This window comes from Vombatus ursinus, unplaced genomic scaffold (assembly GCF_900497805.2).
Source record: "Vombatus ursinus unplaced genomic scaffold, bare-nosed wombat genome assembly UNPS02015255.1, whole genome shotgun sequence".
NCBI lineage: Eukaryota > Metazoa > Chordata > Mammalia > Diprotodontia > Vombatidae > Vombatus > Vombatus ursinus.
In genome coordinates this window covers 257,304-280,274 of record NW_020955033.1, presented here as the reverse complement: position 1 = coordinate 280,274, position 22,971 = coordinate 257,304, and the positions used below count along the sequence as shown (strand labels likewise).

At 37.2% G+C, this 22,971-nt stretch overlaps 1 protein-coding gene across 1 annotated transcript in view; it reads left to right on the top strand.

The window, feature by feature from the left end:
• The window catches only part of LOC114031725 (lipoxygenase homology domain-containing protein 1-like), a gene marked incomplete at its 3' end in the record, with an annotated part of 576,714 nt that overhangs the window by 297,251 nt on the left and 256,492 nt on the right, over positions 1–22,971 (top strand). The window contains exon 26 of the mRNA XM_027846874.1: positions 1,979–2,142. Coding sequence (XP_027702675.1) covers positions 1,979–2,142 — 164 coding nt within the window. The remainder of the gene's footprint in view (positions 1–1,978; positions 2,143–22,971) is intronic.

The following is a 22,971-nucleotide window of genomic DNA, read 5'->3' as shown; positions in this document are numbered from 1 at the left end:
TAGGTGCTGAGGCATCAATTCCTTTGGCAAATTAAGGAGATCTTCATATATTTGAATTCATAATATTAAAAAAAGGGAGGGAAGTGATTTTTAATTTTTTTTTTGTACAGTGTTAGAAAAGGATACTCAGGAAAATGTGAAAAGTGACAAATATGGTTTCAGAATTTCTCATTCGTTAATCCACCCTTAAGGCTTCATGTCATGGTGACATGATCGTGTTCTCTGTTTTAAAAGTGAGAGATCATGGGAGAACAATATGCAAGGAAGTGTTTTCTCTTTGTTCCTCTCTAGTCTAGCAAGCAGGAGATCAAGCCTGATATCGCAACTCATTTCTCTGCATGATGGCATGACATTAAGAATACAGCACAAGCCCAAGAAGTGGGGATGGATTCAGGGAGGGATGTTGGGGCAGGGGAAAGCCTAACAGCAGGTTGCATGACTACTTGAACTGTTCAATCATAAGAATGAGGCTTTCCATGAGAAATAAGATCATGGCATTGATCCCAAACAGGATTATAGCTTGTAACTGGATTGTTTCCTTTTTTAACAAATGAAGTGAAATCCTCTCCCACAAACTTGTCACCTACACAGGGTGAAAAGAATGGTGTGTTCATCATTTGAGTTCTTTCCTTTTGTGTTCTCATGCAGGAACATAATTTCCGCTCTTAAGGGTCCAGAGTAAGATTATGAGAGATTTGATTAATGAAAGCTTTATTAAGTTGATTAGAGATAGTCAAATACTGTATGTGCACTGAGCTACAGAAATGCACTGAAATCATTTATGAAAAAAAAAAAGATAAGGGCTTAGTGGACTAGCCAATAAAAACCTAAGTTTCAGGGACAAATTTGAAGAGTTTTACCAGACTTTGGCCATGTAGAAAACCTTCAAAGTTCATTCATATATGTTGCCTATAACCACACCAATTTCTTAAGAAAGTCAAATACCCCAGAGACCTAAGAGGAAATTGTGATGAATGGGAATTTTATGAGCTCCATGGCCTTGAAAGGACTTATTTTCCTTCCATGAACCAGAATGTTTAGCATAGGCACAGGCCTCTTTTGAAAAGGCTTCACTGCTGTGTTCTTGATAGGTTAACTTTTTAAGAAATAGTGGAGAATGATGATAAAATGAATAGTAGTTCAATTTATCTTTTCAGTGAAACCAATCAGAGGACAGCTCATAGATCTTTGCAAAAAATGTTTTCTGTTATGCTCTGCTTGTCTCAACCTTTCTATGCTCCCAGCATCATCTCTGCAGGAAGTTTGATTATTTATTCTGCTGCTATGATACATTATCTTTTTCTCTTTCAAAATTTTCTGTGCCTCCATCCTGCTCTTCTACCCCCCTCCTTTGAGTCTTGTTTTCTCACTTTTATCACCTAGTATTTTGCCCCTTCACTGGATGATGAGGCCAATCCCCTTGAAAACTACAGTATACTCTCTAGAAGCTCTCCAAGATCTGCCATTTCCCCAAGATCCTCCAAAGGGATTAATAACCTTGGCTTTTCACAGCTAAGGCTAGTCTGGCATCCTCTCTTCTTAACCACGTGGTACTCAGTAGTATATCTGATCTCAGAGCTTTTCACCACGTGGTCTTAGCAATGATCCCAAGCTGATGATACAATCAATACTTCATGCTTCTAGTCAACCACATAGTATTGAATGTTCTGTATTCAGCCATTCAGTTCAGGATGTGAACTGTTCCTATAAAGACCACTCCTTTCTTTACCCTGCAGTCTTTGCAGTATTTCTATGACTAACTACATGCCAGTTGCAGGACTCAAGCAGGCAGTACAACCTTTTCTTTTGACACTCCCTGACAATGACAAAGTTTAACTGGGTTCTGGTCTGAAGCCCCAGATTTCCCCTGAATTGAGGTTCCTTTCCCTTCCATTACTTCTTTAGTAGCTCATTTGGTGCTCCAAATACCATGACTATTTCCACGCACATTTTCACTGACTTCTTTCTTCCTTTGCAGAAGGAGACTGGAAGATAACTGTTGTCACAGGGGATTTTGAGAAGGCTGGCACAACTGCTACAGTGTCCCTTTATGCTTATGGAGAAAAGAGGTCTTCGGGTCCCATCATTTTGGGATCTGGGAAGCACCAGTTATTTAATCCCAACAGTGCAGACATATTTAAGGTAACGTTGATAGGCATGGCTATATTCTCTATTTACAAAAATGTACTATGACACAGAATTCCTAAAATGTGACTCTCGTGAATAGGCAATGGACAATGTGAATATGAAAAAGGTTTAAGCTTTTGGTTTTCATTACAATGTAATTAAATATAACAACCCAAATTTAAATGCAATAATGAGTTACATGGGTGTGTCCTAGATACTTAGGCAGAACATGATATCCTCAAGAAAGACTTTAAGTGGAGGACTACATTTCTAATCCTGGCTCTCTTTCTACATCATTTTATAACTGAAGTAATCGACATTTTTATACCTATACTTCACTAGACTTATAACTTTATACAGGGTTAGAAATAGAGACTAAACTTGTGATTTCATTGGTATAGGCTACTTTTAGGTGAAGAAACACCTCTGCCAAACCACATTAGCCCATTCTCTTTAAGTTACAGTCTTTGAAAGTTGCCTAGAGCATTGAATTTAAGAGACTTGCCCAGGATCACATAGCGAATGTGTCAAAGGTATGCCTTGAACACAGGTTTTCCTGGCTTTGAGACTGGTGCTCCAACTACTCTATTGCTTTAACACTATCTCTCAACTTTACATAGAAACATAATCTTAAAGTTAAATGGGACTTTAGAAGTGATTCTTCATCTTATAGATGAAGAAACTGAGGCTCACAGATGGGTGAAGTAACTTTTCTCAAGTCATATACTAGTTATTGGTGAAGTTAAGGCTAGAACCTAGGTCTTTTGACTCTTAGTTCAGTATTCTTTCTATTATTCTTTCAAGGACTCTCATTTCAATATATATTCATCAGGTAGAGCTCTGCTATAAGCAATAGGGAAAGATTTGTGAATATGAGAGGATCAGTGAGTGTTTCACCTGTAAAGAACTCTCAGCATGAGAATTTCCTCCTCCAATGCAAAGTTGTAAGGGGAGGTACCTATCATATGTAAATATTTTCATGGCTGAAAAGGGTAAAACAGGACTTTTGTTTATTAAAAATTTATCAGATAAGAATGTAAATAAAGTCTTTAAACATAGACTTTGGAAGACCACTTTGAGGGCTGAGGGATGGTGGAGGTTACAGAACTTTGTGGTCCCCCTCCCCATAGCTCATTTGCATTTAACTTGTTTCTAACGCTTTAGAGTTTAAAATTCACTACATGATAAATCAACTAACTGCTACAAGGGCATGAGATGATTTTCAAAGGACTTTTAGTTTTACTAACAGAAAAGGGGAGCTTATGAGGTTCTGTTGTTGTTGTTGTTATTTTGCCTCATAAGAGAAAGTTAAGTCTATTTTTACCAGGAGGTACTGATCTGAGCAACTGAAGGTAATGAAACGGCGAATAATAAGGCTGGAGTTATCAAAATGAAGAGGTTTGAATTCAGGAGGGCATAGAAAAGCTAGGTTAGAGATGTGCATGGAAACCTGGAACAGGAGCAGTGAGAAGACCAGAAGGCTTCAGTTGCTAGTTCTTGATTGGTTGAATAAAGGATCAGATTCATTAGAAGAGTTTCATCTTTAGCCATTGTTCTTCAGGGCTATCTACAATTTAAAAGAGGTGAAGCCTCAGATGTACCTGGTGCTCTGGGTTGCCCCCTCTGGTGTGAAAAGGAAAAGCAGAAAGGGAAAAAAAAACATTTTGTAGCTACTTGCTGTCTATTAGAAACACATGCTGAGATCTAATTAGAGGGTGTGTAATCCTGGTGAGTAAAGAGCGGGTCTTCTCTCTCTTGCTGAGGGTCAGATTAATGAACCTTGCAGTTCTCTGGCTTAAAGGGAACTATTAGACAATATAAAAGAGTAACATTTTCAAGGGCCCTTTTAAGGGTGATTATTAGTTAAAAGATCCTATAGTTGCTTCATTGGTTAGAGGTTAGAAGAAAAGAGGACATACCCAGCAGCAGAATGATGAGGACCAGAAAGATGGAAATTAGCAGAGGAGCAGTTTCATGTTGTCTAGATGTTCCTGAGATAGACTAATGACACCAATGCCTCCAGTTCAAAATTGTGAGTTAGAGCAGATGGCTTTTCCTCACTCATGTGTCACCATGCCAGGTTTAGGCAAGCATGGGCCCATTTTTCCCACAGATCCTGAGTTCTTTGTTTATAAATTGTGACTCAGTTTTATGTAAGGATAATGATATATTGATTATTCTTGCATTTGTTTATGTTGAGTGCATATTATGTATTGGTTATTATTTAGTAATGAGTTTTGTTTAAAATCTAGTGGAGTTGTTGTTGTGAGTGGCTGGTTTTGTGTAAATAGAAGAACACTTGTGGTAACTCAAGAGCTATACTGGAAAGTAGGGAGAGCATATTCCCTACAATAGGGTTAGTCCTAGATTGTTGCAAGAATATAATTTTGTGGCAGTAGTCCTTTTCTGGAAACTCAAAGCTGTCAGTGTGAAGGCAGATTGGTTTGAGTGAGCCAGCTCAAAGGGTGAGTAGGTAGGTTGTCCACATGCCATGAGACAGGTAAAAATAATGGGGGCTCACACCAGCTATACCTTACACACCATTACACATTATATCTCAAAGAGAATTTAACTTTTTGAAGGTAAGGACTATTTCATGTCACTCTTTGTATCTTCTGTGCCTTATAGATAGTAAGTTTTTAATACACTTTTTTTTTCTTAGTTTATTTTGATTTATCAACAATACTTCCATAAACTTTGGAGTTTAAAATTTTTCTCCCCCCCCAAGATGGTGCATAATCTGATATATGCTATACATATACATTCCTATTAAACATATTTTCACATTATTGATGTTCTAAGGAAGAATTAGAACCAATAGGAGGAACCACCAGAAATAGAAAACAAAACAAAACACAAGAAAAAAATAGCAAATAGTATGCTTCGATCTGCATTCAAACTCTATAGTTCTTTCTTTGGATGTGGATAGCATTTTCCATCATGAGACCTTTGGAGATGTCTTAGATCCTTGCATTGCTAAGAAGGGCTAAGTCTGTCAAAGTTAGTCATCGTACAATGTGGCTGTTACTGTGTACTCCTGGTTCTGCTTACTTCACTCAGCATCAGTCCATACAAATCTTTCCAGGTTTCTCTGAAGTCCATCTGCTCAGCATTTCTTATAGCACAACAGTACTCCATTACATTAATATGCCACAACTTGTTCAGTCATTTTCCAAATAATGGGCATTCCCTCAATTTCCAATTCTTTGCCACCACGAAAAGAGCTGCTATAAATATTTTTGTACATGTAGGTCCTTTTCCCATTTGTATGATGTTTTTGGGATACAGCCCTAGAAGTGCTATTGCAGGGTCAAAGGGTATACACATTTTTATAGCTCTTTGGGCATAGTTCCAAATTGTTCTCCAAAATGGTTGGATCATTTCACAACTCCACCAACAATGCATTAGTGTTCCAATTTTCCCACATCTTCTCCAACAATTATCATTTTCCTGTTTTGTCATGTTGGCCTTTAATAAACTTTTGAAAACTATTTCAACATGAAGGGAATATAATACCAAAATTAATGATGAATTTGCCCTTTAGTCATTAGATCTTAAACATTTTTTTAAAAAAGTCATTAGTTCTTAAACATTAAAAAAAAAAGTAAATGGTGATTTGTGACTGATTATGTAGGACATTGCTTCTCTGTAACTTTTCACAATGCTGTGATGGTTTGTAACTTCATAATGCCAAGTCTGATCTCAGTGAGCCAACCATAGTAGGGTGACAGAACAGTCAATACCAAAAGCTAGAACTGACAATTTTCTAAGTTACAATTTCTTCTGAAAACTTGGGAACAAAGTGCCAGATTTGACATTTATTTGACTCTTCCATTAAATATTTCTCACATTAGCCCATTCTTCATTTCCACAGTCAAGGCCTTCAGTTTTTCCTCATACTACCCCAATATTAAACATCCATCTACTGACCTCTAGTCTTTCCCCCATGTAATCTGTATTGCATAAAGGAGAATCCCTTTCCTCACATACTTTTTAAAAAAATTAGTTAGCAAACACTTATTAAACACCTAAAATGTAGATAGCTCTGTGCTAGACACCAGAGAAAATGCAAAACTTAGTTTAAAAACAGTCTCACTGTTATGAATGTTAGAGTCTAGTAGGCAGATAATACAACGATACAAAAAAACTGTAATACAAAATTAAGAGGATTAGGGGGAAAAAGAGTTATGTGTGGTCCAAGGTTGAGAGTGATTACCAGTTAGGTAGTTGGTACATAAATCAGGGTAGGATTCATAGTAGAGGTAGCATTTTAGTTAGGTTTTAAAGCATAGGTAGAAGTTCAATAGGAAAGAAACTAGGAAAGGGACATAGGGAACAGCTTGTGCAAAGGTTAAGAAGTGGAAACACCTGGGGTGAATTTGAGAGAAACAGAGTAATCCAGCATGGAGATAGCATAGTGTGTATGTAATAGAATAGTAGGTTGGTCCCAGATTATAGAGATCAGAAGAGAGGACAAGGATCAAGACAGACCAGGGAGAATCTGCAAGTAGGTGGTCATAGAAGTCATAGGGATAAACATAATTACTTAGGGACTATGTGTAGAGAGAAAAGAGAAGGCTAAGGACCAACCTTGAGGAACATCTACCCTATGGGGAAGAGAAAAAAAGGAGGCAGGGAAAAAGAATGAGAATGAGTAGAATGAGTGGTTTCTCTCTTGGGAGAGTCAAGAGGTGGTCCTGAAGAGTGTGGTATCAAACTAAGAGATGATATCCAGTAGGAAGCATTGTCAAAATTGTGAAGTGCTGCTAAGAGGTTGAAAAGGATGAAGGGAACTGGGGGGAAAATTGATTCGGAAAGTAAGAGGTCAGTGGTGTCTTTAAGCAGAAGAGTTTGAATTGAATAGTTGGGGCAGAAGTCCATTTGTAGTGGGTAGTGAAATGAGTGATGATGAAGTAGAAATGTTGGATATAGACTTTATGAGGTAGTACAGCAGGAAAAGAGGAAAAAGACAAAATGGTGGCTAGATGGTAAAAAAGGTCAAGAGAAAGTTTTTGTTTTGTTTTAAGATTGGGGGTCATTTTGATAGCTAGATGGGAAGGAGCTAGTGAAGAAGAGAATGAAGATACATATATAAAAATGTTTTTTTGGAGCAAGGTCCTGGAGGAGTTTGGAAGGAATGGAATCAGAGTTGAAGGTAGACAAATTACCCTTAGGGAGGAATAATGATACCTCTTCTTTGGGACCAAAGGAAAGGAGGAAATAATAATCAAGATGAAAATCCAAAATTCTCATAGTATCTGTTTCAATATATAAAAAAAGAAAGCTCACCATCAATAGCTTCTTCCATTAGATATTCTATAATTTTTTCTGCATCATAAATTGAAATTATAATAAAAATATATTTTATTTGTGTGGTGCTAACGAATTAAGGACTTAAAATCAAGAGGACTTGATTTGCATGGTTCAAGCCCTGGCTCCTTCATTTAATAGCTCTGTCAGTTTACTTCACCTTTCTCCGGGCCTCCATTTCTTCATTTTGCCAATGAAGATTATGATGGTACTAACTTCATGGGTTTATTGTTACTCTTCATAAACCTTAGGGTGCAATATAAAGGGAGTTATTATTATCATTATTTGGTGCATTCCTTTCAATGACCATATCATGCAGGTTTTTTTCAGGGAATGGACCTGTGATTTTTTTGGTACAGGGAGCTCCCATATGAGGAAATTCCCTGTACCAATGCAGGTTTGCATTTTCTCTGCAACTTATAGTCTTAGAATTGCTTACAGCACTGAAAGATTAAATGATTTGCCCAGCGTAACAGGCCACTACATGGAAAAGGCAATATGAGTCTAATAATGTTTTTAAATGTATAAAATAAAATCCATAGGATTATAAAGGAAACCAATTATATTGAAATACAGTTATCATTATTATTATCATTAGGAATTAACTACGTATAAATACAGAATGCTATTATGGTATACTTTGTAAAATCATGTAGCCAAAGGATCAAGTGTAAACACTGCCAACTGAGTAGTTTTAATAATCCATTTCAATTCAACAAACACTGTGTGCATTAGGTGCAAGGCATTGTGACAGATGAATACAAAGAAGGAGAAGAGATATGGGAATAAACATTTATTAAACACCTTCTATGTATCAGACATTATACTAAGCACTTTACAAATCTTATTTGATCCTCACAGCAATCACATGAGCTTGGTGCTATTATTATCCTCATTTTTCAGTTAAAGGAATGGAGGCAGATGGAGGTTAGAGACTTGCCCAGTGTCACACAGCTAAGTGAGTATCTGAGAGCAGATCTGAACTCAGATCTTCCTAACTCCAGGCCCAATGATCTATAACACAAAGACAAGACAAAGACACAGATGAAATAGTTTCTGACCTCAAGGAACTTAAAATTGACTAAATGACGCAACACCTACACAAATATGTGTGTGTATATGTTTGTGTATACACACACATACACACACATATATTTTACACACACACACACACACACACACACACACACACACAATAAGGAAAACCAAGGCAGGGCAGTACAATAACAACCACAAGAAATTTGAAAATTTGAATAAATGGCTTCCAAACTGAACTTTAAAGGAAGACCAGGATTCTGAGAGGTAATGTCGTCTCATCCATTAGAATACAAGACCCTTCAGAACCAGGATTGTTTTGTTTTTCTTTGTTTTTGTATCCTTAGCACCAAGCATAGTGCCTGGTATGTCATTAAGTACTTAATAAATATTTGTAAATAATTGAATGAGAATGAACAAGTTCATTACAGTGTAGAGAAGTAGGAGATAGAGTACCAAATGTTATTAACCAAATTTCTTTTTCATTTTTTTCCCTAATGAATCTACTGCTGTGGTTATCCTGGATATTTACCTTACAGTTTGCTATATATTTATCAACTTTATATTTCCAGCAATGATTTCTCTTCTAAGTGCCAACCTCCATTTCCAATTGCCCGAAGAATATTGCCACATAGATTGCTCTCCTGATATTCAGCATGTCCAAAATTGAATCTTTTCCCCTGAACCTACTATTCCTTCTAGATTCATTATTTCTCTTTCTAATACTACCACTCAGCTATTCTCACATGTTGGAAACTCTAGAGTTATTTTTTGTAACTGGGGTATCTCTTGGTACCACTTAAATTGTCTCTTTCAAACTAAATTGAAACCTAGTACATTCAAAGGTAGAATGCTTCTTGAGCCTAGGGAGTAGTTTTCAGATTCTGGCTCAATAGAGGATGAAATCAATTAGTTTCATTGATAAATTGGTTTAATATTCATTGTGTGCCCTTGAGATTCTTGCAGCTGGTTAAACCTATGTACAAACCCTGACTATCCAAGGTCTTTATTCTCAAATGAACATACATACTTGGGAGATAAATCTTATCTCCAGATTATATAATCTCCAAGGTCCTTTCCAGCTCTATATCTGAGTTCTTATTCAAGGAGATGGTTATTATTGTTCTCTTTCATAAATCGGGGTACATTTCCTTGAGGGGGTGGGATCTGCAGTAATTTCTAAATGAATGAAGGCAGGCAGGCAGCTTGGCAGATGGTCAGTGGGTAGCTATTGCAGGCATGGGGGATTGTAGAGAAATAAGTGTGGGGGCTGGAGTAGGAGGAAGGAACAAAAGGAGCTAAGAATAGTTCCAGGCTAGAACAAAGATTCCGGGAGTAGGTAAATGATTAGGGGGATGTATATCCGGGACTTTCCAATTTGAAGAGTAAAAGGCTAATGAAAATAGCTCATATTTATTTAGCATTATAAGGCTGGAAAAGGGCAGCTAGGTGGCACAGTGGATAGGGCACTGGGCCTGGTGTCAGGAAGACTTGAGTTCAAATGTAGCCTCAGACAATTACTTGCCATATGACCCTGGGTGAGTAGTTTTGCCTCACCTTCATCATTTGTAAAATGAGCTGGAGAAGGAAATGCCAAGAAAACTCCAAATAGGGTCAAGAAGAGTTGGACGCAGCTAAAATGACTAAACAACAAAAAAGGTTTACAAAGCACTTTCCTCCAAACAACCCCATGCAACAGGTAGGACAAGGTTTAGAAAGTCTTCTCATTTTTCAAATGAAGAACCTGAGTGAGGTTAAATGACTTCCCAGGGACACACAGCTGTGACATGACATGTTGAACCAGCATGAGGTGATGAACATAAGACAGGAGAGAAAAAAAAGAGGGGATAGGGAGAGAATGATAGTGTTAAAAAACCCAAGGGAAGAGAGATTTTTCAAAAACACTAAATGCTATGGGACTATAAAAAAAAAGAATGGGAGTGGATAAAAGTTCATTGGATTTGGCAATAAAGAACTCATTTGTTAAGTACCTAGTATATGCAAATTCTGCTAGGTACTCAGCCAATATGATTTTAGATAGCATATAGTCTTTGTTCTCTGGAGTTTTGATACCAATAAGGGTGAAGTTGTAAATACGGTGGGTCAGCTGGAGCTCTGTCCCTGGGCAAAAGTTTAGAGAGGCATTGAAAAGACTTGCAACCTTTCAGAGGCATAGAAACAATTAAATTTAGCACCTGCTTAGCAAGAATAATTAGTTAAAATCAGAAGCTGCCAGATTTAAGCCCTATTAGAGACTCTTCTTAAATACAGTTGGATGTGAAAGGTCTTCAATCCCTCCAAAACTGCACTGAAGTTGTATCTGGTGCCGCCAGCCTCTGGAAAAACAAATTCTAGTTATGGCTCTGTGTAAAAGGGTATGACACAAATATACCAACCATAATACACTATAATATATTTCATGATTAGTGCATTAGAGTTTTTCCTCAGGTTTAATCAGAAAGATCATTAATGACAAAGGTAGGTATGGGGTTAAGGGAATCTTTATGGAGGAGGCAATATTGAGTGAGCTTTAAAGGGTAGTTTGGAATTGTTCTACTGAGTGGGTGGGGGAGAGAGCACTGCAGACATAGGGAACATCATGATCAAAAGCATGGAGCTGGGATAATAGAGGGCATATTTGGGGAACATAGGTCAGTCTAGTAGGGCTAGAGTGGAGAATGAAGTCAGGGGAGCAATATCATGTAAGACTGGGAATGTGTGGTAGTTCTAGATTATGGAGGACCTTAAATGTCAGGCAAAGAATATGAGTCTTACTGATTTGGCAGCAGACACTGAAGATTTTTTAGCATAGGAGCAATATCACTAACTATATGCATAAGGAAATTTGATCTGGCAGTGGTATGAAAGATGGATTAGTGTGAGAAGATAGTGGAGATAGAAACAACCCTCATGAGGCTATTGCAATAATCCAAGTGGGTGAAAATTCAATACTGATGAGTCATTTAAGGCACATACTACATGCAAGGCTCTTTGGGAGGTACTTGTGATATAAAGACAGAATGAAAAAACAAAACAGTTCTTGTCCTCAAGGGTTTTCTATTCTACTGGTAGGGAAGTGAGTGTGAGTGCACTATATAACTTGAGGAGGGTTAAGAGGTGATGCCTGAATTTAGCCTCAAAGGATGATGTTTAGGCATCTAAGAATTAGATGTGAGAAGGGAGTATATTTCAGATATAGGGGACAGTTTTGCACAATCACAGAGGTGGGAGATTAAATACTGAATTTGAGGAACAAGCAGGCCAGTTAGATAAACAAAATGTGTGGAGAAGGGGGCAAAGCGAAATAAGGAAGGAAAGGTAGACTAGAGCCAAGCTGTGAAAGGCTTTAAATGGCAAGCTGAGGGATTTATATTTTACTTTAGAGGCAATAAAAGACACTAGATTTTGGAGAAAGGCTGTGACAACGTAAGCCTATATGTGCTTTAGGAAGATTATTGTGGCAGTTGTGTAGTGGATTGGTTGGAGAGGGGATGAACTAGAAGCAGGGTGACCAATAAGCAGGATATTACAATAATCTAGGTGGGATGTAATGAATCCTTGCAGTAGGGTATTAGCTTTGTAAATGGAGAGGAGACAGATGAACCAGATGTGATGGAGAAAGAACAAACAAAACTTGGCTACGAGAGGTTAGGTGGAGGGGAGAATCAAATATAATTGCAAGGTTATGCACATAGAAGACACAGTGACTTGTGATGCCGTGGACAAATGATAGTCAGAAGGAGTATCCTGTTAAGGGAAAAACATATTTTAAGTTTGGTTTTGGATGTGGTGACTTTGAAGTATATGTGGGATAACCAGGTAGATATATCCTCTGAAGAGAGTTGGAGATGAAGATCTGAAATACTAAAGAGAATTCTGGTCTAATTCTGCAAATTTGAGAGTTAAATGTGTCAGTTAAAGCCATGACAGTGAATGGGGTTGCCAAGTGAAACTGTAGAGAGGGGCAAGAGGAAGGTCAAGAGCAGAACCTTAGAAAATACCCATTTTAAGGGATTGAGAATGGAGGGAGGGTCATCAAAGGAAAAAGAGAAGTATGAGGAATTAAAGGAGAATATATTGTTCCCAAAGCCAAGGGAAGAGAGAATTTCTTGTAGAAGGTCATGATTCATAATAAAAAAATACAAAGTGATCAGAGAACTGAAAAGACGGCAGTGGAGTGGGCCATTAGCAGGTTACTGCTGATACTAAGAAGGCGATTTCAGTGGAGTGATGGGGATGGAAAACAGATCAAAAAGGGTTGAGGAGAAGGTGGCTGATTAGGAAGTAGCAACAGTAGATATAGACAGCCACTTTAAGAATTTTAGCAGTGATGGGGAGAATACCCATGGTGCATTAGTTTTATGAGGCACAACTTTGGAGCGAAGACTTTTTTTTTTTAGGATTTGAGAAACCTGAGCATGTTTTTAGGTGGGTAAGAAGGAACCATTGGGTAGGAAAAGACTGTTAATATATTTGAGTGGAGCTGATGATAAAAGCAAAATCCTGGAGGAGGAATGTGAACAAAAGTATAGGTGAAAGGTTTAGCCGTGGTAAGGAATGAATATACTTTCTATTCTGGGACCAGAGGAAAGGAGAATAGTTGGTATTTATATAGATCAGGTTTGAGGAATGAATGAGGGGAGGGAGAGTAGGTGAAGGAGCTAACATCAGATGGTCTTAATAGTCTCAGTGAAGTAGGTAATGAATTCTTCTGTAGTAAATATGTTATTGGAGGCAGGGCTACTGGGAGTTGAGGAAAGAAGAGTTTTGGAAGAGTCCTGTGAGATAAGTAAGAGTTAATTACAATGGAACTGACGGGTTACTGAGCAACAGAGGCAAGTAGTATTTACTGAGAGCTTCCTAAGCTCTTGGTTATGGTGTGTCATTTTGGAAGGATGAAAGATACCTCTTCCTCTGAGCCTGGGAGAAATGTAAAGAAAGACACCCATTGAGGTAGAAAAGATTACTTCTATCTTCTCAGTCGGCTGGAAGGCAACTGATGCCATTGGAAATAAAAAAGAGAAGTGGTGAAGATTTTTGCAGACATCAAGTAAAGCTTGAGGGAAAATAAAACTAAAATCCTCATGCTTCTTGAATCTTGTTGATTCTTATATGAATCTGTTAACAGGCTCTATTGGATATGGAAATTCAGAAATCATACTGTGTGCAGTTTGGAGGGTTAATAAATTGCTTCACTGGTTTCAAGCAATTTCCACTGCTGAGATGATAGAAGGAAAGGGTCATTATGCACACATGAATCATTGCAGGGACTTCAGAGTCTTTGTGGTCAGCTTGGTCTGCAAGGATTTGAAGTAATTTAGTCCCTTGATACATTAACTATCAAAATGTAAGTATTCCTCATATTTTTTTTTTGCTACTCTTTATTACAATATACACCCATGTATTTAACTAAACTTGTGTTCTGTTTATATCACAAGGTTATGCAGTCTTTTCTGTCTACCTTGATTCACTGGCATTGATATGCTGGTTTTTTTTAAACATTAAATTTTGCATATATATTTTGGTGTGCATTTTTATTTTGATATTAGACATATATGTTTTTTTTTTCTAAATGTACTCAGGAATTTTCAATTCTAAAGTCTGACTCATGCTGTGAAAATACCTTCCACATCCAACCCTAGTCTGAGCAGAATATTGTGCATTGAATATTTCCCCCAACCTTGCTTTGCTGTCCAGAAATAGTTAAGCTCTCTTTATTTCTATTTTGTCAGATGATGAAGCTAAAAACAACAACAGCAGCAGCAACAACAACAACAAAAACACAACTCTGTGTTTTAATCCTGGCAGTATAGTTTGAAAAAGAATACAAGGTTGATTTTTTTTCTAATGCCATATATCATTAATAATAACTTATTTTGATAAATTAAAGTGCATATGCTAAACTTTTGCAGTATTAAGTAGGATAAAGTTAATTCATTCCACTGAGATTTTTCTTTATTTAATAACCTAATTGAGTAAATGAATTTAAAATATCATTTAAGTTTTAAGTTCGCTCTAAACTCAAAAGCATTAGCAAAAACAGTATTAAATTCAAGTCAGATGAATTCATCCAAACTGTCAAGATATTAGGCGACACCCTGTTTTCCAGAACTAAGATCCAGCAAGCAGGCTATGCCTGAGATTGGCATAACAACAATCCTTTGTGCTCACCCTGTGGATGATCTCAGGTACAGCAAAATTCTAGAATTGTTTCTGGTCATGAAGCCCTGCTGTGAATCAAACTCGTCACATTGTTGCTGTGACCTCTCATTGTCAGGGCTACAGCTCACTACGTAGCCATAAGTATAAGTACTGAGATCTCCCCACACTAAAGTGGATCTTCCCCAACAGGGACAGCTCCCCCAGCACATGTGTCCTTTCTTGCAAGCCATTTCCCTCACTTTAAAATCAAACTTCTGTTTGATTCCTGACTCTGCTGTCTCTAACCTGCTTTGTTTGGCTCCAGCCACGCACAGGTTAGAGGTTCTGGTTGACAAAACTTTATTTTATTTTCAAGATTTTTCTTAATATATTTCATGTTTTTATATCACTTTCATTTCTGTATTTATCCCCTTCTTCTTCCCAGAGAACCATCTCTTGTAATAAAAAAATAAATAAATAAAAGGAAAGAATGAAGAGGGAAAAAGGTTCAGCAAAACAAAGGTATTAGCCAGGCGTGACAATTGCATACAAAGCTCCACTTCCATAATACTCTCTAAAGGAGACCTTTGCAAAAGAGGGAGGGAGATTGTTTTCTGGTTTCTACCTTGTGGACAAGCTCTCTTATCATAATTATGATGTTCATCATTAAGGGATAGGAATAAGACTGGACTGGTGATTTCACTGATATTAATAACTCTTAGGTGAGGGAAGTCCCTCTGCCAATGCAGGGCAGCACCTTCTCTGTAACTTAGAGAATTATCTAGATATATTTAGTGACTTATCTAGGATCACACAAGCAGTGTGCATCAGAGGCCTCACTTGAACTCAGGTCTTCCTGGGTTCAAAGCAAGCTCTTTATCTATTACAGCAACCTGCACTGAATATTTATCAAATACTTCTTACATACAGAACACTGTGCTACATCTTGGGCTATTCAAAGACAAATAAGATATGCTGTCTGCCCTCATGGACCTTGTAGCCTAGTTAGACAAAAGGGCAGGGATTTGGCTTGTATGTTGAAAAATGTTACTTTGACCTGAAAATCCAACCTAATCTAATGGTATTCCTTTTTGAAAAAATAGAACAGATACGATAAGTGAAGAGTAATCAGAAAAAATATTCTGCATAAAGGATGAACCCAGAGTCTAGTGAAACTAAAGGAGACATAGAGGTGATAACATAATATATTGGAAAGAGGCCAAAGACAGAGAGGGGGAAAAAGTTAGAAGATGGAAGAGATTTATTTATGAGGAATGATTAATACTATTAAATATGAATAGCTTAACCTTGCTATTTATAGAGAGGCAGTGTGTGGAGTGGAACACTGGATTTGGGTACTGTGGGCCAGGCCGTGGTCTAGGTCCTAGGGATACAGATACAAACTATGAAACAATCCCTTTTCCCAAGGGGCTTCCATTCTAGTGATGGAGATAACATATACATGTAGAATAAATACAAAATAAATACAATGTTGTTAAATAGGAGGGAAGGTGCACATAGTTTGAGGGAGAGAGATCACGAAAGTTGTAGAAGAGAATGTGATGAATGAAGAAAGGGATTTTATGAGGTAGAGATGAGGAGAAAATAATAATTATAACCAGTATTTATCATTTGTGACCAGTAATTATTTATACCTATTTGTAATTATTTATAATTACATATAATTTATAACCAGTATTAATTTATAATAAAATGTAACTTATGATAAAATAATCATAACCAGCATTTGTATAGTGTTGTAAGTTTGTGAAGTATTTTACGTATAATATCTCATGTGGTCCTCACAACAACCCAAGGAGCTATTATTATCCCCATTTTATAGATGATGAAACAGAGGCTGAGAGATACTATATATCTTGCCTGGTATTACACAGTCTGGCCACTGTACCATACATTCCAGGCATGATAAATTTACCATCTGGGACAGAACAAAATAAGAATCAGGAGGGAATTCTGCATACCCTGCCTCTCCCCTCCAGTCCCTTTTAATTTCATTTCCATCAGAATCTGTCTGTAAACTCTCTACTGAAAGATTAGAATTGTACTTGATGGAACTGATAAATACCATGGTGTCAATGACAATTTAGAAGCTTAAATAAAATATTATAGGGTCTATCAACTTTTGAAATCTCTTTGCAAAGCTATAGAGAGCTGTAGGATGAAAAATGATACACTTATGGAGAGTGAATTTGAGGTTGCAAATGGCACTTGGGACAACATTCCTGGTATTACAGTCTATCAGAACAATGATTCCCATAAGGAAGAAGACTTTCCTTTTAAAAATGACTCAATTTTACAGGGGGCAGTTAGTTGGCACAGTGGATAGAGCACCAGGCCTGGAATCAGGAAGACTCATCTTCCTGAGTTCAAATCTGGCTTCAGACATTTACTGTGCCCCTCCTGCACAAGTCACTTAATTCTATTTGCCTCAGTTTCCTTATCTATAAATGAACTGGAGAAGGAAATGACAAATCACTCCAGTAGCTTCGCCAAGCAAATCCCAAATAGAGTCAGAAAGAGTTGAATTTGCCTGAACAACAACAGGGGCGGCTAGGTGGTGCAGTGGATAGAGCACCAGTCCTGGATTCAGGAGGACCTGAGTTCAAATCCAACCTCAGACACATAACACTTACTAGCTGTGTGACCCTGGGCAAATCACTTAACTCCCATTGCCCAAACCAAAAAAATAAACAAACAGAAAGAATGTCTTTCGTTTGTTTTACATAAAAGTTTTCTATTGCTAAGCACAGTAAAATCTCTACTCTAAGTCATACTCTGATGCCTTGTTGTGATGTGGAGAGGACCTCAGATTTTATCTTAAGGCTGTGCTGGTAGAAGATAAGTGTGGGCGGCTCTAACTCTGACCATGGACAGACTTTCAGAACAGATCTGGCAATGCATTGCATTTCTGTTTTGGATGGAACAGTTTAGCTGAGCTCAGAGAGGTCCATCACTCTGACCACTAGAGGCTGATTTTATTGTATCCATGGTAACTTATGAAATCTATTTACTAAGGAGTCAAGAGTGTTGATTCTGTTGATGAGTGTTGGTAGGGAGAGTACTCACACCAATGAAATCATAAATCCTTGAAATTTTTAGATAGTATTTTATAGCCAAAGTGTTAAAGTAGAAAAAAATGAGAGCTGCAAATCCTTAGAGTCCAAAATAAGATATTAAAATTTCCCACTTACCTTGGGCGAGACTTCTGATTGTATTTTTCCTCCAAAGAATGTGATCATTTTTAAAAATTAAAGGTTTTTATTTTAATTAACAGAAATTCATTTTCTCTCCCTTTCTCTTCTCATCCAATTGGGGGAAAAAAAGAAAAAGAAGTCTCTTGAAAAAACATGCATAGTAAAAATAAACAAATTTTCTCACTAGTTGTGTTAAAAAAAAAAGTCTCATTCTGCACTCTGAATTCATCAGCTGTCTGCCAGGTGAGAGATAGCATGCTTCGTCATCAGTCCTCTAGAATGCCACCAATGGGTGGCCATTGTGTTGATCATAGATTTGGAAGTTTTGAAGTCCTTTTGGTAGTACTACTGTTTCTCCTGTTCCCAAATAAATAATAATAACAATTGTTTGTAATTATTTGATACTTTAATGTTTGCAAAAACACTTTGCATATGTTGTCTTATTTGATATTCATTTGATCCTGTGAGGTAGGTTCTATTATTATCCAAATTTTATGGATGGGGAAACTGAGACCAAGAGATGTTAAGTGACTTGCCTAGAATCACATAGCTAGCCAGTTTCTAAGATTTGAATTTATTTTCTTAATGCTGTCTGGTGATCTGCTCATTATACTACCTAGCTAACTGTTAATCTAATCACATTGCAGTAAGTCAAATGTGAACACTCACAACAATCAATTAAGAGGGGGAGAAAGAAAACTACAGACAATCCCTTATAAAACCTAATCTGATTGGTTCACAGCAAACTATAGCCTTAATGTTTTTTTACATAGATAAAGGATAATTTCAGGTATCAGGTGGGACAAGCATTTAGAGTAATTGGATGACTCTCAGCTTCCCATTATATTCTTTCCTGTAATGTCGATGTTGCAATTCTATAGACCCATATTTAGTTTTACTTTCCTTTTTTTTTTCTACATGTGGCCTTTATGAAAGAAGATATTCTCTAGAGGCAAAATGCCTCTTTTTTCAATTAGAGAAATTCTAAAGTGGAATCCTCTATTAATCTTTGATAACATCCTATTAATAATTCTATCTTCTTAACTGGGAATTTTTCCCTCCTTTAATAAACCCAATTTATCCCTATGAGTAGGGACAGTTAGACACAAGATCATAAAAATATGTGAAGATGTCCAGGGCAGGCAGGCTTAGTTAGGGTAGGAGGGGAGGAAAACGCTTATCTCTGTGCTCACAAATGGAATCACACTAAGGGTCCAAGCTGCATAGCTCTCAAAGGGAACCTGGCCTGAGCTGAGATGTAACAAAATGATGGAGAAAAACAAAATTAAAAAGTCTTGGTATTTGGAGGCAGTTAAGTGGTGCAGTGGAGAGAATAAGGAACTTGGAACTTTGGGAAGCCCTGAATTCAAATTCTGTGCCACACACTAACTGTGTGACTCTGAGCAAGTCAGTTAACTACTCTCAATTTCAGTTTCATCTGCAAAATGGGGATAATAATAGCACTCATCTCACAGGGTTGTTATGAAGATGAAATGAAATAACCTATGTGAAACACTCTGCAAACTTTAAAAGGCTACGGAAATGCTAGTTATCATTACTAATGGTGAGTTGTACTTGCTGAATTAGCCAATTAATGGTGAAAACGGGCTTTTCTTAGTTGTAGGAGTGGGAGTTGAAGGAGATTCACTAATCAGTGTAACACTTATTTATATCATTACTCATGCATACAAAAATATTGATTTGCTCTATTGCAGCTGTCATGGATCTCTTTGGTAGTATGGTTAAGCCTATGGATTCCTTGGAATTATGGTTTTAAGAACTCAAAAGAAATACATAGGATTATAAAAGAAGCCAATTACATTGAAGTAGATTACACAGTGGAGATAATAAGGAACTTGGACTTTAAAGTAGATTTAAACAAATGAAGTAGATTTAAACAAAACAAAAAAAAAGAAAAAGTTCTTGGATCCCCAGGTACAGAACCCCTTTTTCTATTGCAATAAATTGACGTATGACAACCCTTCTTTTGCAAGTTACCAAGGATCTTGATTTGTAGTCAACCAGAAAAAGGGCTTTATATCTTTCAATGTCTAGTTAACTTCCTCCTTTTCCCCCTCAACCCTTTCATATTAATTGTGGACTTGAGTGAGATATATATCATTAAATCACGCAGCACATTTTATTGAGTGTATATTATAGCTTGATGTCCTATACAAAAGGACGATAATGCCTGTAACATTTACTTCACAGAATGGATGTGAAGCTAAAATAAGATAAGGCATGTAATTGTAAAGCTGAAAGTGATATGTAAATGTAAATGATCATTGTTATTTTATATTGCATTGCTTTTTCTATGTCAATTTTCAACTGAATTTAAATAATACCATACTCCTTAAAAGATGATTCACTCTAGTATCGTAGTAGTATGTATGTCAGTAATGTGATTTCACTAGTACTACCACCTCTAATAATAATAACTCACATTTATATGATGTTTATGGCTTATGAGTTTCTTTTATAATGTATGTAGAGTGTGTGAAAGGGCATAATGTTAAATAAGTCTGTAAAAGTATGTGGGAACCATATTGTGGAGGGCTTTAAATGCCAATCAAAGGATTTCATATTTGATCCTAGAAGCAATAACCACTGGACATTTCTGAGTAGGAGACATGGTTAGATCTGTGTTTTAGGAATATTAATTTGGTAGCTCTGTGTAGCATAGAAAAATGTAAGTGACTTGTGGGCAGGAATTATTTTCATCTTTGTCCATGTATCCTTAGTGCTTAACATAGTGCCTGTCACAGAGTAGGCAGTAAATGGAAGTAGAGAGGAGAGAGACTGGAAATTAGGAGGCTACTACAATAGTGTAGGTGAGAGGTGATAAAGGACTGAGCAGGGTATTATCTGTGTGAATAGAGAGAAGTAAATAGATGTGAGTGGTGTTGTGTAAGGAGAATTGGGAAGCTGTGGCCTCTGTTTGCATGTAGGGAATAAGGAAGTGGATGGCATCCATTGACTCTAAGATTGCAGAACTAGGTGATTGGAAGGATGATGGTGCCATCAACATAAAGAGGAAATTTTGGAAGAGGGTAAGTATGTGAAAAAACATAATGAGTTATGTTTAAATAATAATGTTAATAGTAAGATTGATAGATGTTCTCAGAACACGTGATGAAGAGGTTAAAATTGATAGAAATAAGAAGTTTGGAACAGAAACTGGCTGACAAACCAACCTCATTTCACAGAACATTAGTAAAAACAGACAACAGATATATGCCACAGGATTTGTTGAATGTAGCCAGAAGCAGATTATCTCTGGAAGGAGCCTATGCAACAGCCAACATCCAAGAGTGAAATCAAAATGCTCTCCATGGGTGACATCCACATGAACCTAACCTACAATATGTTGACATAGAAGCAGTTGAGCAAATGACTGAATTATTTAGATTTGTACATAGAAATTGAGAGTTTTATGATAGCTATTCTAGATCACCTGGGTGGCATAGAGTGCTGGGTCTGGAGTCAGGAAGACTCATCTTCCTGAGTTCAAATCCAGCTCTGACATTTACTAGTTGTGTGACCCTTGGCAAGTGACTTAACACTATTTGCCTCAGTTTCATCATCTGTAAAATGAGCCAGAGAAGGAAATGGCAAAGCACTTCAGTATCTTTGCCAAGAAAACCCCAAATGGGGCCACAAAGAATTGGACGTGACTGAAACAACTGAAGGACAAATTCTAGATCAGGTCATTGCCACCAGAAATAAAAGATAGTTTATCTTTAAGGAGGATGGATATAAAGATAGATGCAGATTACACAGTGGCATGGGAAACTCTACATATCAAGGCAGGATTAAAAAAAAAACAAACCAGCATCTACCAGCTACTCAGATAGACACAAACTGATTTTCCTAAAGTGCGGGTCTGATAATATCACTCTCCTACTCACTAAACTCTAGGGCTTCCTGTTGCCTCCAGGAGCAAATGCAAAGTGCTCTGTTTAGTATTCAAATTTCCAGTCTTCTTATACCTTACTCTCCGACTTATACTCTTCGATCCAGTGGCACTGGCCTCCTGACGGTTCCACAAACAAGATATTTGATGTCTTGGCTGTCGGCATTCTCTCTGGTTGTTCTCTATGCCTGGAGTGCTTTCCCTCCTCATTTTATTTACCTCTTTGGCTTCCTTTAAGTCCCACCTAAACTCCAGCCTTCTACAGGAAGCCATCCCCAACCCCTCTAAATCCTGGTGCCTTCCCTCTCTTAATTATTTCTTATTTATCCTGCATATAGCTTGATTTGTATATATTTGTTTGCATACCAGGGACTATTTTTTGCCTCTTTTTGTAACCCCAGCATTCAGCACAGTGCTTTGAATGTAGCAGATGCTCAATAAATGTTTATTTATTGGTTGGTTGGCTGAAATTATTCAGCAAAAGGTCATTATGCCTTCTAGAATAACCTATGATGAATCCCTTTATTGAAAATACAAAACTTCAAATATCCTTGATAATTCAATAAATAAATTGCACTGCTACCAGAGCATCTTTACAGAAAGAGCTGTTGGCCACCACTTCCTGGACATAACATTGGCCCCCAAATACTTTAGAGAAAAATTTTTAATGGCTATCAGAATTCTGAATATTCATTTTCTCCAAACCATAATGAAAAGTAGAAGAAATTCAAACCATTTGTGAAAAAGATGAGGTACATGTCATACCAGGGATCCTTAGGATAAAAGTTGCTATCCTAAGTAAGATTTATATTCTAATACCCTTACTCAATTATGAAAATCAGACATTTTATCCACCCACATGGTAATCCACAGAACCTTAAATATTGAAGAAGAATGGAAGGAAAGTGAGTTATCCTCAGATGACTTTTATCCAAAACCCATCAAAGAGAATGAGAAGAATGAGATGATGAGAACAATAATAACTACTTTAAAGCTTAATCCATCATCCATGTAATGAGGGTAATACAATGACAAAGTCAGGGAACTACAACAAGAGTAATGTGCAGTGGGGAATCTCTATACGCTGAGATTTCTGTAAAAGCTGAATAGGCTTGTCAGGAACCTGTTAACCCCAGCCATTTGGGCTCTGGGGATGCCACTGATTTAATTAGAACTTTGGCCAATGTCATGTAACTACTTTTATGAATCTAAGAAATAGGTGGAGGGGCA